Genomic DNA, 14,899 nt, shown 5'->3' with positions numbered 1-14,899 from the left:
CTTTCAACAACTAGAAGAAATACAAGATTACTCCTACTACTAGCAGCAGAGAGCCGAAGGTCTTGTTGCAAAATAAAATAAAGCAACAAGAAGCGTGATTCTCTCTTTCTTTCTTTCTTTGTTGTTCTCACCCGTACGCAGTCGGCGTGGCGGAGTCGAACTACTTCTGTGTGATGTGTGTGTGTGTGTGTGTGTGTGTGATAATTTATCAGGAGCTGTTCCGCTGTATCATCATATATTCATGGTTTTTCTTTTCCCCTGTTGTTCTCCTACGTATCTACGTGGTCACCCGGCTGTTTTGTTGTTGTTGTTGTTTGTTTCTGGTGTGACTTCCTTCGTCATTGCTGTCGTTTCCCCCATTTTTTGTTGTTGTTTACCTTCATTGATCTCAGCTGAACTGTATTTTGTTGTTTTCCTTTGATCTTCACCTTCCCTCTTTTGTCTTGTGTTCCCCGCGCTGTTGTCGCGGCTGACGTATACACGTATATGCAAGCGAACGAAGCAAGAATCTCTTTCGTGTAAAACGCACTTCGAAAAAAGAAGAAGATTATTATGTGAGGAAATAAAATGAAGACGAGGGAAAAAGAGAGAAAAATAAAGGGGGCGATGTTGCTTCATTGGACAGCGCCTACTAAGACATACACCAGAGAGGAGATGTTCGGCTCTGCCGGCAGCGCACTCGTGAGCGCTCGTAGCAGCGAAGAGCGCCCACAGTACAAAGAGAAAAGTTGGAGCTCTTTTCTTTTCTTTTTGGAACCGTTGATATGTATATATATATATATTTGAAGTTTGCGAGCCGCGTCTCCTCATGGTGCGGCGGCTTCTCCCCGCATATGTACGCGTGAAGAATCGTTGATGTTCCACTCGTAGTGCATCCTCGGCAGCGACCTTTCCCATACGCTCGCTTCTCCATCCCTCCCTCCCTCCCTCCCTCCCTTCCTTCCAACACACACACACACACACTTGCACACACGCAGCCCCTCAGTACCGGCGTTTTGACCTGGGCTGGTATCCTGTGCTTTCTTTTGTTGCTGTTGCTGTTTCTCTTCGCTCCGCTGTTCTTCGTTGCGAAGGCTGCGCAAGGAGGCGAGGGGAACACACACTCTCTCCCTCGAACAAGAGAGCAAAGGAGAAAGAAATTGAAGTCCTCATCTTAGTCCGCCGAGCACGCTTTATGGCATTGCGTGTGTGTGTGTGTGTGTCAGACTGTCCCCCGTCCTTTTACCTTTTTTTTTGTTTGTTTGTTTGTTTTCTCGCTGTGTCTCCGTCACTTGCCGATATAAGACAGCTGTTTGCGATAGTGTTCGTTCTTTGAGCCATATATGGTTTCTTCTGGGCGGTTGCAGCGCATTCATATATTCCCTCCGCGACAGGAAATCTCTCGCGGTTCGAACGCATCTGCGTGTTATCAGTCGCGCACGAGCGTGTGCTGATCTTTTGTCTGTGTGTCCGTGTGTGTGCATCTTGAAGCTTTGGACTTAATATATATATATATATATATACCGATATATATATATTGTTATTATTATTCATATATTTATTATTGTTGCCTCTTTCACCGTTAAGGCGTGTGCGTGTGTGTGTGTCTCTCTCTATCAATCTATCGAACCGCTTTTCCTATCTTTCTCGTTTCTTCTCGCGCGAAACGCACAAGCTGGCACAGCCCTTCTCTCTTCTCTGTTGTTGTTATCGATTCTTTTTATGTTGCCGTCTTCGTTCTTTCTCTCCCCCGTCTATTTCGTCTCCCATCACGCCTCGCCAGCGCAGTGCTTTGTTGTCGTCATCGCTGTCGGCTGCTACTGTTAACTGCTGGGCCGTTCCCTCGGGACTGGACGGCTGACCGTGCAACACGCGCCTAAAAATACTCTTTTTATTATTATTGGTTTTAGAGAGGGCGATCTCTGGAGAAATCGAAGGGCGAATACGGAAAACCAAAAATGCACTCGCGGGACCTTTCCAGCGTAGGCGGAGGCGCCTTCGCCGTCACGCCAGCTCCGTCGCACTGTCAGCGTCGTCGTCTCTTCCTGTTGATAGCAGCGGCGGCTGTGTTGTTCGCCGTGGTGCCGGCAGTGGTGCCCATCACGCAGGTGCACGCGGCCTCATCTGCCATCACCTGCCCCTACGGCTGGTTCCTCTACGAAGCGCGTAGCAACAACCTCAGTAATGCGCATGACGTTGCCGCTGCTGCCTCTTATCACTCTTCCTCTTCTTCGGTTACGCGGCAGTGCGTGCGTGTCTTCGCGACATCCAGTGTGCCGGCGAACAGCGCTGAGTCGGCCTGTGAAGCCGTCTTCACCAGTGAGAGCAGCGTCGCCGGCCGACCATTCAACGCGGACGGAGTCACGCCGTGGCCGTTTGCTCGCCACGTCTCCCCACACGGCGCGGCCATCTTCTCCGCTGAAGAGAACAGCTTTCTGCACGGTCTCTTTCTCCAAGTGGGGGGCAGCGGCGTGAGCGATGACACCGTTCTCATCCTGGGTGGGGTAGCGGGCTACGGCTTAGTGGACTGGTACGCCGGCGGCAGTAGCACCGCGGCGTCCACCACGTACACCAACTTTGCGGATGACGTGAACTGGCAGCTGCACGCCGGCACCGTCGTGATGCGCCCAAGCGGGACCTGGGGCCTCCTGCCAGCCAACAGCATCGGCACCACCGCCTATCCGTTTGCGTGTGCGTTTGACGCCAGTGGCGCCGTGGTGACCCCAGACAGCTCCTCCACTGGACCCGCGGCTTCCTCCTCCGCTCCTGCGTCTTCGTCCGCGCATGCAGAGTCGAGTTCCAAAGGAGAGGCGCACCCGGGAAGAAAACGTGCGCATCGCCCGGCTGTCCCACAGCCCGCACCGGCCTGCCTCGACGGCTGGACGCCGCTGCCGTCTGTGGTGGACACGAGCGAGGGTGCCGACAACACCGTCTGCTACCGCCTCTTCGCCAATGCAAGTGAGGCGGGTGGGCGGCTGGGTAGGACGTTCGAGGCAGCCCAGGCGTACTGCCGCGCGGCACACCCAAAGGCAGCACTGGCCAGTGTGATGTCCCGCAGCGAGAATGAGTGGATTGTGTCGACGCTGCTCTCTCGTGTTCCTGTGGTTTGCGACGGCGACGGCGCTGGACAGGCGAGCACATCTTTTAGTAGCACCGGCAGCATTACGAGTAGTAGCGGTACGTCAGCCCGCACGGTGTTCCTGGGCGGCAGCTACATGCGCGATGGCGCCGGGGCCGGCCTCATTGGCAGCTGGTACGCCGACCAGCACCTCTTTAACGCCTCCGAGTTCGCCGCCACGAGTCCGTCCAGCCCCGCGTGGCCGACGGCGCGCAACGACTACTTCGCCAACTGGGCCGCGAAGGAGCCGCTGCTCAGCTACGGCGTGGTAGGCATCACGCCTCCTGCGCAGCGCTGCAACACCGGCAGTGGGGCAGCCGCAACAGCCAAGACGACCTCAGCTGCGGATACCTCGGCTGGTACGTGGGTCGGCCTAGACCCGCGTTCTACGCAGCCCTTTCTGTGCTCGTACCTCAACGACGGCTCCGCCTTCCCGACTCCGCCGCCGCCCACGACACCAACCCCCGACCCGAATTCCACCACCACCGCCGCCCCCGGTCCGTCCGGCTACTGCGTCCCTGGCTGGTCCTTTCTGCCGCTGACGAGCAGTTGCTACCGGGTTTACCCCATCGCCACCACCACCACTGCCATAACAACTTTCTCTTCAACAGCGCCCGCCGTCACACCCGCCACTATGGAGGAGGCGTGTGAGCAGGTGTTGCGTGGCCGTGTCGTGGCGGCGAAGGTGGCGCGCGTGCGTGCTGTGTCGATGCAATCCATTGCAGAGAGCAACTACATCGGTGCCCTGCTTCAGCGCTACATTGATAGTGATGGCGGCGACACGACGACGACGACGGGCAGCAACGCCGAGCGAAATACCAGCGCCGTCCCGGTCAGCTTGGCCGGTATTTCCTTCATCGATAGCGGCAATGGTGGCTTCTACATCAGCGGGGTGCGAGAACTGGACCCCCAGCTCGCCCTGTCCCTCTGGGCCGCCTCGGAGCCAGCCGCCGTGAAGGGCTGCATCGCCGTGGACGTGCATGGGTTGTGGCACTACGTCCCCTGCAGTGCCGCCGCCGCCGGCAGCATGCCCGACAGCACGGCGGTCTACGTGACAGCCTACACATGCCAGTACAACGCGACGGAGATCGACCCTGCAAAGGACGTGCTGCACCCGACCACGACCACGACCACGCCGGAGCCGACGAGTGGGCCGGGGTGGTCGTCGGAGAGCGGCAGCAGCGGGGAAGCGTGGCCGCCCCTCGAGGAACGCATCGCGGCGCTGTCGAACGCAGCACATCTTGTCGTCGCAGCTGGCAGTACGGGCATCTACACGCTGCAGGGTCCGAACGCCACCACCCCCGCGGCAGCCAGCGTGCGTGGGCTGCACTTGTACTTCGCCCCCCTCTCGGCTCTCTACTCCTATGCGGTGCCGACGGTGGCGGTGGACGGCACGGCGATGGGCAGCATCTTCGCCCCCGCGCAAGGCCCGCCGTCGTCGCTGAGTGACCTGCTGGTTCTCTCCCCCAACGCGTCGGTCAGTCGCCCTTTCGCACCGTGTGAAGGCTACAAGGATCAATCACGCATCAACCGTGTCCGCCTCGGCACCGTCACGGTGCGCCATGGGAACACGAGCGAGGTCGGCTACGTCTGCGTCTCGCAGGACGGCGTTCACTACGTTCCGACGGCGATCACGTACGAGGTGACGGAAGTTACGGTGCATGGCTTCATTCCGACGGCGTCGCGCACGCGTCACCCGGCGAGTGTGGACGCACGCCCTACCTGGCTGCCTCCGCTGCTCTGCAGCCGCACTGCAAGCAGTCCGAACTCGGTGTGTGCGGTGCAGCGGACGCTTGCCATTCCCCAGCACGGCACCGGTACGGTGCAGCTTGCTCTGCGCTACAGCAGCGACAGCAAGGACGACGTCGTCGTGACGGCACAGTCGCCCACGGTGGACACGATGGTCTCTCACGTGCGGCTCTCCGCCACCGCCGACTGCATGGGCGCCGAGGTGCCCTTCTACCTCCTTGCACCGGACATGGCGCTGCAGCAGGTGCCCAGTGCGCGCTACACCCGGCGCAACGCCTCCACATTGCTCGGCGACCGTACAGGCGACGCGCGCAGTGGGCTGCAGTTCAGCGTCTTGAGTTATCAGTACGCCACCATTCGCGCTGCACGGCTGTCGTCGCTGAAGCCGCTCTACAACTCCTCGACGGCGCCGAGTGAGCTGGCAACGTTGCAGCCGCCGGTGGAGTTCTACGTGTGCGTCGCTGTGCAGAAGACGCACCTCACGAACACAAGCGCCGGCAACAGCAGCAGCGCGGACGTGGCGCAGGCGGGTGCGGCTTCCCGGCGGCTTCTGTCCCTATGGAATATCACCAGCAGCAGCACCAGCAGTGGTAGTAGTAGCAGGAATAGCCTGATGCCGGCGCTGTGGAGCTCCTCCATGTCCACTTCGTCGTCTGCCGCTCCCTCGCATGCTGGGGATGTTGTAATCGATGGCGATGCTTTCTTGCTGTCCATTGTGAGGCGTCTCGCGGCGCGTACCTCCCTCAGCCCCGTTGGCGCGGCTGTCCGCACCTACACCGCTGTGCCAGGTCTCAAGGCGCACATCGTCCCTAAGGAAGTCGCGGTGAAGGGTATGTGGGCGCTGCCGCCTCGCCGCTTAACGCACCGGGTCTCCTCCAGCAACAAGGGTCCCAACGACGACGTCGACAGCAGCAGTAGCACATCGGATGCCTCGGCTGACCTCGCGACGCTGGTGCCGACGCCTGCGACGTTCAACCGCAGTGCGCACTACCGGCTACGCCCCACCTACGCCTACACCTACGGTTCGTCAGCGCAGCAGCAGCAGCAGCAGCGCGGCGAGGCCAGCCCCGTCGCCTCTCTTTCGCACTTGCACGTTTCCCAATACAGCTCCCCCATTCTTCTCTTAGATGGGCAAGGAATTCAGCCGGGAATGCTGGCACTGCTCTCGCAAGACCCGAACAGCTGCAACCGGCTGCAGCCTGTGCCGCGCACCGACCCGACCGCCGCCGCCGCTACCTGGCCGCGGTACCTGGACACGATGGTGCCGCTCAGCACCGCCACCATGCGCGTCGAATCAGAGAACATCAACGACAACAGCAGCGCAACGACAACGACGATGGCGTACATGCAGCTGAACCTAAATCACACGGGTCTGTGGGGTCACCACCCCACCCGCACCGATGACGTCGCGGCGACGACGCAGACGTGGTACGTGTGCATCGCCTACGATCCCCTCAGCCCTTTCTTACCGCTGCGGAACCCCGCGCTGAGGATCACGGTGCACCGCCTGCAGGTGGAACGCTTCGCGATAGACGCCAACGCGGTCTTCACGAGCAGCGATGCGGTGGTCGCCGCGGAAGCCGCCGACGCCACCACCACACATCTGAACCTGAACACGGGGTTTGCCGGCATGCTGTGGATGCACGGCGTAGACGTGCGTTTGTGGGCCACGACGACGTTGCACAGCGCGCAGGTGGTGTTCTCGGTGGTGCTGCCGAGTAACGGCACGGTGGACGACACGGCTGAGCAGTGCGCCCACTCGAACCTATTCTACTCTCAGCGGGGTTTAGGTGTCTTGACGCAGGATAGCCGTCGTCGTCGCCGAAGTGGAGGCAGCAGCAGCAGCACGAGCGATGAAGATAGCGTGGACACCAGCTTGGGCATGGTAATCCCCCTCGGCTTCTTCACGCAGCAGTCAACGCGCCGCATGCAGCTGTGCCTCTCCGTGCCCCTGCCCTTCTCTCCCGTCGCCAACGGCATGGCACCGCCGCACCGCTTCTTCGCCCCTGTCGTCAACACAACGCTCGACGTCGGCCCTATTCAGCTGCTCTATATGGGTCGCTACAGCGCCATTCCCTCCCCGTCCTCGCCCACACTAACCACCACCACGACGACAAGCGGCACGGTGATTCGATTAGCAGAAGGAGTGCGAGATGTGGTGCTGCCCCTGACCGGCTACGGCATTCGGCCTGACATGACGATGTTTCTCTCGTCGAACTTGTGCCACGGCGTCTCGACGGTGTCGAGCGATGTCAGCCGTATTGTGGCCTCGCAGAGCCTGCTGAACGTGTCGGTGGTCTCCTTGTACGACCTGCCCAGCTCCTACTGGAACACCTCCGCATCCGTCGCAGCATCAAACGGCAGTGAGCAGGACGGCGCAGAGGACGGCGGCAGAGGTCGTGTGCACCGGCCACGCCTCTTCGTGGTGCTGCGCCACGACGACCTATTAAGCAAGTCAGCCGCTCAGCACCTCTTCCGGCAGGACGTGACGATCGACCCCCTCACCGGTGCGGTGACGACGACGCGGGTGCCGCTGAACGTGTGCCTGTACGCCCCGGGCACGGCGACGCTCGTCTTCCCCACTAACTTCCAGCTCGTTGTGGACCCGCCACGCGTGACGGCGATCCGCAACTTGCCGAGCGACGCGGGGCTGATCGCCCAGGCGGTGACCGGCGTGGTCACGGCGGAGCTGTCGCAGCTGACGCCCACCGCCGCGACGGTTGTGTACGCCGGCAACATGGACCTCGTCGTGGAAGGCTTCGGCCTCGACGACACCAACACGTGGCTCATGCCGGCGCTCGACTGCCGCAACGCGTCCAGCTTCCTGTGGCGTGCCCCGGTGCAGCTCTCCGCCCTGCCCTCCAGTCAAACAACGTTCCTTCGCATCGAGAAGAATGCCGCCGGCACGACGGCGAGCCCCCTCTACGCGGACTCCTCACGCTACGTGGACCCGCAGACATCCTTCTCCAGTTGGTTCGCCTCCTTGCGGCAGCAAGAAACCGTCCGCTTCGGCTCAGACACGTCCGTCAGCAGCGGGCAGGTGGTACACCGCTTCCAGTGGTGTGTCCGCATCGCCGAGGATGGCGAGACGACGACCGCGTCAGCAACAGCAGCAGCAACGGAAACAACATCAAACACCTCCGGTTACGTCTCGGCGGGCATCCCTTATCAGTTGGTGCTGCCAGCGATACACGGCTTTGCCCTCGAGAACGCCCGCCGCGGCGCACCGCCGTCCACGACGCTCGTCCTGCCCACCCAGCACCTCTCCAACGGCCGGTGGTTCCCGATGCAGCTCGTCGGCCCACTCGTCGACGTGGTGGATGAGATCGGCAGCCCTCTCCACCTCTTCCTCGCCCCAGAGGCCTACACCTGCCACGCGGTGAAGAACTCCTACCTTCACCAGGGCCTCGACACCTTCCGTAACGCCTCCTCTGCCGCCGTGAACGGGTCGGCCGTGTTGCTGCCGCGGTTGCTGACGACGGCGGGCAGCTACCGGCTGTGTGCCAGCGCCGTCTATCCCACGTTGGCCGCTGCAGACGACGGCGTCGAGGCGGCACTGCAGTTTTTCAACCTAGACGGGCTGCGGGTGGAGCTCGTCCAGGCCGTCTACGGCGTCTTCGCGCTGAACCACACGACGACGGTGACGGTGGAGCAGGGGCAGGAGTGGACGCTGCCCATCTCGGGGTCGATGCTGACGAACCGCAGTGTCGTGCGCTTCCAAACCTCCGCTGACTTGTGCGGGGAGCCGATGGTGGCGACGAAGACGGCCGGTGGAGGCAAGCTGCCAGACATCCCCATCCAAAACGACTTCACCGGCTTCGCGCTCTTCGGCCAGGACGACGCGTCGAGCGAGTTGGAAGGCGGCACGAGTGTGATCGTGCACGGGTACTACATCGTCCTCTCGCAGAACCTTATCCGTGCGCTGGCGGCCCCTGCGGCGTACGTGCTGTGCCTGCAGCCGCAGCGCTCTCTTGCCTGGCGCGCCGCCCCGTCCATCACACTCAACGTGATGCCGCACGTGCGACGCCCGACGCACTACCGCTACTTCCCTGCCGATGGCAGCGAGGACGTGGCGGCGCTGACGGCGCTGGCCCCGACGAAGGTGGCGCTGGAGTGGAACACCGGCGAGGTCAACACGGTGAATATTGTGGGGGCGGCCGGGCAGCAGGTCTCGCTCGCGCTGTGGTGTCTCCCGCCGCCAAACGCGTCTTCCTCTTTTTCCTCCTTCTCCAGCACGAACAACGCGGAAGACAGCAGCGCTCGCGGTGTAGAGGAGGAGCTCGTTCCCTGTGGCGATCATCGTCGCGTGATGTTTGTGAAGCCGCTCGACGGCGACGGAGACCCCTGCTTCGTCGACGCGGAAGCGGTCCCGGAGGATGTGCTGCGTGGCCCCTACGTGCTGGACTTCGGTGTGCTGACGCTGCCACATTCGTTGAGTGTGGCGGACGGCGCGACGAGCAGCGACAGCGACCGCGTGTCGCGTGTGATGCCGAACATGACGCAGCCGTGGATCATGTGTCTCGAGACGGCAGCGGAGCGGTGGCGGGAGCCGACGTATCCGATGCTGCAGCTGCAGTACACCCGCGCGATCCCTACCAGCTTCCGCCTCCGCGCCGACGACGCAAGCAACACCACCGCGCCGTTCCCGGCACACAAATCCGATGTGGAGGCGGTGACGACGGCTGAGATGGACAGGGGGACCGGCATCCCGATCGGTGGCAACACCACCCTCTTCCTCTATGCGCAGGATGGCAGTCAGGTAGTCTACCTCAACGGCTACGGCATCGAGCGCGGCCACAAACTACGCTTCGGCAGCTTCTGTGAGGAGGAGATGGCACCGCCCGACACAAGCACGAGCAACAGCAGCAGCAAAGCTGGTCCCGGCAGCAGCGGCCGTGACAGCGCGGATGACAACAGCACGTCAGCATCATCAACGAGCGACTACCTCGCGCGTGTGTCGGAGTGGCAGGAGCTGGCCAACCCGCGCCTCTACGCCGAACCGTTGACGATTGAAGACGATAATGGTGTCTTCTTAGTCCCCAACACTCATCTTCTGGAGTCCGAAGACGCCCGCAACGGCTCTCGCGGGATTCCAGTCTGCCTCTCCACCAACGACGGACACACCTACAAGCGAACCTCGCTGCGGCTTCGCGTGCTATCATCGCGTCTGCAGACGGACACCGAGACGAGGTACCGCAACCTGCTGGAGGAGATTCTGTCCAACACCCTTCTTGTCCCGCAGCACAGCCGTGGCAGCGTCGACCTATCCGAGTTGGTGCGCGTAGCGAAGGGACTTCCCTACCCCACGAACGCCTCGACGGACTCTACCAACAGCACCAGCCAAGACAGCCGCACCGTCCCTACGCCCACGCCGGTGGTGTACGTGCGGGTCGGCACGCAGGTGCTCCTCTCCGCCTCGTGCAGCGTGAACACGCACGGCCTGCCGCTGCTGACGGTGAACGTACCGAACACCATCACCTTGACGAAGAACCACACCGCGGCGGTGACCGGCGCGCGGCTTCTCCTGTGCTTCCGAAACGTTGACGCGGCCGCCTCCGCCACCGCCGCGCAGCGGTCAGACGCGAGCAACGCGGAGAACGAGATGGGCGCCGTGACCTCGGCCTTCCAGTGGTACGGCGTGTACTATCGTGTGATGGCGGTGCAGGTAGACCAGGTCTCCCTGCACGCCTGGACGCCGACGGAGGCGATGAGGGCGGACAACGTCAATCACGTGGTGCTGCGTCGTGGTGGTGAGGAGGATCTGCTACTGCGGGTGCTCATGGGGGCGACGCCTTCTGCGTCTCCGTCTTCGGCCTCGTCTTCGTCGCTATCGAATGACCTGAGTCCGCAAGACGAACTGCTGCAGCGCATACAGCGGAGTCCGTCCGCGATGTCGCTGCTCTCGCTGGCGCGGCTGTACGTGGGTCGTCCGTGCTATCGTCCGGCCAGCGCACCGCCGCCGGTTACCGCCGTCTCTCCCTACGTCGCGTCGTACGCGGGCATGCAGCTGTGGTTCTCCGCCGACGCCGTGTCCGTTGCGCCTCTCTTGATGGAGCAGCATGCGTCTGACAGTGCCAATGCACCATCAGCAGCTGCGGCGGGGAATCTGAATGAGTCCCTCGTCGCTTCGCTGCCGAGCGGGGATGGGCTGCCGGTGCCACAGTTCCCCCTGACGGCGCGCGGCTCCGTCTGCCTCTCCGTGGACGGTGGACGGCAGTACCTGGCGGTGGGCATCGCGCAGTACACGGAAGACTGGGCCCCGACGCTGCGGGTGAGCCTTGACACGGAGGACGACGAGAACCGCGAGGACGTGGCGGAGGAAGAAGAGCCAGCGGCGGCGGCGGAGGAGGAGAGCAGCAACGACGGCGGTGTAGCCGTGAAGTCGACGCGCATGCGTGGCACGACGACTGCAATGCGGGTGTACGCCCTGAGCAGCACGGCGCGGCGTCTCACGGACACCCGCTTTGTTGTCCCACGGCTGCTGACGAACGAGAGTGGGAGCATCCTGCAGGTGCTGGCCGATCTGGGTCAGCTGACGACGACGATGCTGTGGAGTGGCTTCATCGGCGATGACGGCTTCGCCATGGACGGTCTCTTGTACTTACCGGCTTCCTCGAAGGTGGCACAGACGGGCACGCAACAGCAGCAGCAGCAACCCCAGCCGCTGCGCTTCTCGCTTGACAACCGCCTGCAGAATCTACCCACCAACCTAACACTGACGGTGGTGCCGTGGTCGCTGACGTGTTACGGCGCATCATCGCAGCGCGACGTGTTTGTGCGTCCGCAGGATGTTGGCCTGCACACGAGCACGGCGCCGGGCGTGTGTAGCGCCGGCGTGCGCGATGGCGTGCGTGTGCGGGTGGTGCCGATGCGCGCCGCCGCGTGCGATGACCCGACTGCGGTGGATGCGTCGTATGTGATGGACCTGCCGACGGTGCAGCTGGGTTCATGGGGCGCCTTGACCACCCCATCTTCGGCCTCTCCCTTCCGCGCCATGCAACTCCCGATGAGCCTGCGCTACGTACCAGACGGAACGTATGCATTGTGTCTGCGTCAAGACCTGCCCTTCGTTTCGACGCTACAGCCGATGGCCAAGATGACGAGTGACGCACCGGAAACCACGGCGGCGGCGACGATGCACACCGCCGTTTATGCAGCGACGCCACTACGCTTACACGTTTCGCGGAGGTGGACGATCCTGTCCATCAGCGACGCCGCGATCAGCGAGGAGGAGGAGGTTGGCAGCAGCACATCCACATCCGCGAACAGTGTAGTGGCACTCGCGCAGAGCAGCAACGCGGAACTCGCCGTGGCAGGGACAGCCGTGGAGGTGCGAGGCGTTCCGCTGCTCCTGGCGTTTGCCCCGAGTGCGGCACAGCGGGTAACGCGACGCCTCCCTTCATTGTCGTCGCCGTCCGTTAACAGCAGCAGCAGCAGCAACACAAGTAGTGCAGCGAATGAGACGGTGATGTGGTCGAACGGGTGTGCGGGGGTGCCGGAGTCGTGGGACCCCCTCACCGGCGCCTCGCTGCTCGTGCGCAACGACGACAGCGCAGCGGGCTCTGGAAAGCTGCTGTCTACCCCGTGGTACAACGCACAAGACGGCGTGTGGAAGGTGGATGCGGCCTACCTGCAGGAGGTGGAATGGCAGACGCAGTCGTCGAACAAGAGCGCCTTGGTCCGCTATATGGTGTGCTACAGCGTAGATGAAGGCCTGTCCTTCCATCCTGCCGGGGTCGCCCTTGACGCGACAACCCCCAGCAGTAACGGCTTCCACAGCGACAGCACACATACGGCGGCAGCGACTTCTGCTATTTCTTTCACAGCCGTCGTTGTGCCGCCCACCATCACCTCCCTCTCCGCGAGCCGCGCCGCCGCTGTAGTATCGTTTGTAGACGCAACGCCCGAGCAGCTTCAGTGGGCCGCCGTCAACGCGACCGCGACGGCGGTGCGCGTGCAGCTGCTTTCCACAAGCGCCGCCGCGGATAGCGAGATCACGACGAACATCCCTCACGTTGTGTCCTTCAGCCGTGTAGACGGTGCAAGCGGGTCCGTCTACGCAGCGCGACCGCATCGCTATGACTATGTCTGGACGAGTGCGTTCGTTGGCAACGGTGTGGGACCGGCGAGTGGGCGTGGCCTGCCGGTGGCGTCTTCGCCATCGTCGTCCTTGTTGGATGTTCCCACAGTGGCGGCAGCGGTGGCGCTGGTCCGTACGAGCCTGCACGGTGCGCGCTGCGACGGTGCACACGCGGTGCCGGAGCTTTTTACGGTCTTCCGCGCGTCCAACAGCACAGACGCCTGGCGCAACGCCACACCGACCTCTCCGCTGGCCGCGCCGATCTTCGTCGTGAACCTCCAGCATGGCGGTGTGTGGTCGTCAGCGGACACGGCGGCGGTGGAAGCGTGGCGCGGTGCACAAGCGAGCAGCGCACGCCTGGCGGCCTTTGACAAGATGAACGCTGTCCTGGGCCATGCGGACTGGGTGAAGAGCACGGCGGAGATGTGGACACAGAACACGTCCGGGACGACACACACGTCACCGCCGATCAACGGCCCGCTTCTGCTGGGTCGCGCCGCGACTGAGGCGGCGGCGGCGGCGCGCAGCAACGGTGAGTCGATCTTGGTTTGTCTGAGCACGGACGGGACCCGGTTTTACAGCGCTGATGTCGCGCGTGCGGCCTTCGCAAGTGCAGGTGAAGAAGATCCTCAGCAGTGGATGGCGACAGTGTCGGCCGCCACCGCCAGCAGCACCGCGGCAGTGCGGCTCAGTCCGTGGCCACTGTACCTCCGCGCGCGTGCGCCGGCGACGCGGACCACAACGGCGAACACCACCACCACCACCCCGGCATTGCTGTGGATGCGGGAGACGTCGATGGTGATGGAGCTTCTGGCTCGCCCTGCTTCCAACAGCTCGAGCAGTACTCCTTCCTCCTCGTCGTCGTCATCGCTTTTGCTGACGATTGAGGCGGCATCACTCACGCGCTTTCAAAACGCACTGGCAAAGCGGCTCGGCGTGGAGGCGGCGGTAGTCGTCGTGCAGCTGGCACACTCGGGGGACGTGACACTGCCGCAGCGCAACACATCCACCGCGGCACCCGCCACTACCACTACCACAACTACATCAACAACTACGAGTACCACCGCAGCACCGGTGCAGCCGCCGGTCCTCCGACAGACGCCCGCTGCTGTGGATGAAGTACGTCTCTTCGCAGTGCAGGCTGTCCAGGCACGACATCGCGCACGAGCCTACGCCACAGCGGAAGGTGCTGCTGTGGAAGCCACGAGTGGCTCACTGGACGCACCGCAGCTGCCCACCTACGCGTTGGTCGTCACCATCGCTGCGGACGCCGTCGTACACAACGCCACGGCGAACACGGCCGTGCGGATGGCATCGCCGGAGCTGCTCTACCGCGCTGTCGCCGCACTGCGCAGCAACGTCTCCGGACCGGCGCTGCTCACCACGCTCGTCCCACGCACGGCAAGAGCGGCGCTAGCGCTCTACCCACTGACTGTCAATTTCACCATGAGCAACGGTGCGGATCTGCACACGGCAGTCGCGGTCACGCCGGCCGCGCTCCCCGCCTCCCCTGCGCAAGAAGTTGCGTGGCGCGACATCTTCCTGTCCATTCCGTACACCACCGCGTCGCCCGAGGAGGTGCCGGATGCGGAGGACAACGACGCGACGTCGAAGGTGTCGTGGTGGGTGATTCCGATTCTGCTTATTCTGCCAGCGGGCATGGTCTACGGGACGTATTTCGTGTATAAGAAGTACCTCAAGAGGCCGGAGTCTCCCGAGGCGGCCGCGCAGGTCACTGTGGAGAACATTCAATAGTCTTTGTGCTGTTCCGTGCGTGTGTGTGTGTGTGTTTGCGTGTTTAGATCGAACGGAGGGCTCTACTTCTTGTGTGGGCTCTTCATGTCGTCGGCTCTCCGCAGTGTTGATTCGTTGGTGTGTTTGCTTTCCCTCTCTTCTCTGTAGCGTAATAGGCGTGTCTCTCTTTTCTATTTTTTCTTGTTCTTTGAGTTGTAACACTACCGAAGCACTCGTAG

General features: G+C 62.5%; 1 protein-coding gene across 1 annotated transcript; it reads left to right on the top strand.

Moving 5' to 3' along the window:
* Window positions 1-976: 976 nt before the first annotated feature.
* Window positions 977-14,681, top strand: ABB37_08409 (hypothetical protein; the record flags this gene model as incomplete). Its single annotated transcript, XM_015807412.1, has 1 exon — window positions 977-14,681. The coding sequence occupies exon 1, from the start codon at window positions 1,938-1,940 to the stop codon at window positions 14,679-14,681; it is 12,744 nt and encodes a 4,247-aa protein (XP_015653951.1). The 5' UTR covers window positions 977-1,937.
* Between the last annotated feature and the right edge of the window lie 218 nt (window positions 14,682-14,899).

This window comes from Leptomonas pyrrhocoris (assembly GCF_001293395.1).
Source record: "Leptomonas pyrrhocoris isolate H10 chromosome Unknown, whole genome shotgun sequence".
In the NCBI taxonomy this organism is placed as follows: domain Eukaryota; phylum Euglenozoa; class Kinetoplastea; order Trypanosomatida; family Trypanosomatidae; genus Leptomonas; species Leptomonas pyrrhocoris.
This window is presented reverse-complemented; position numbering and strand designations above follow the sequence as displayed.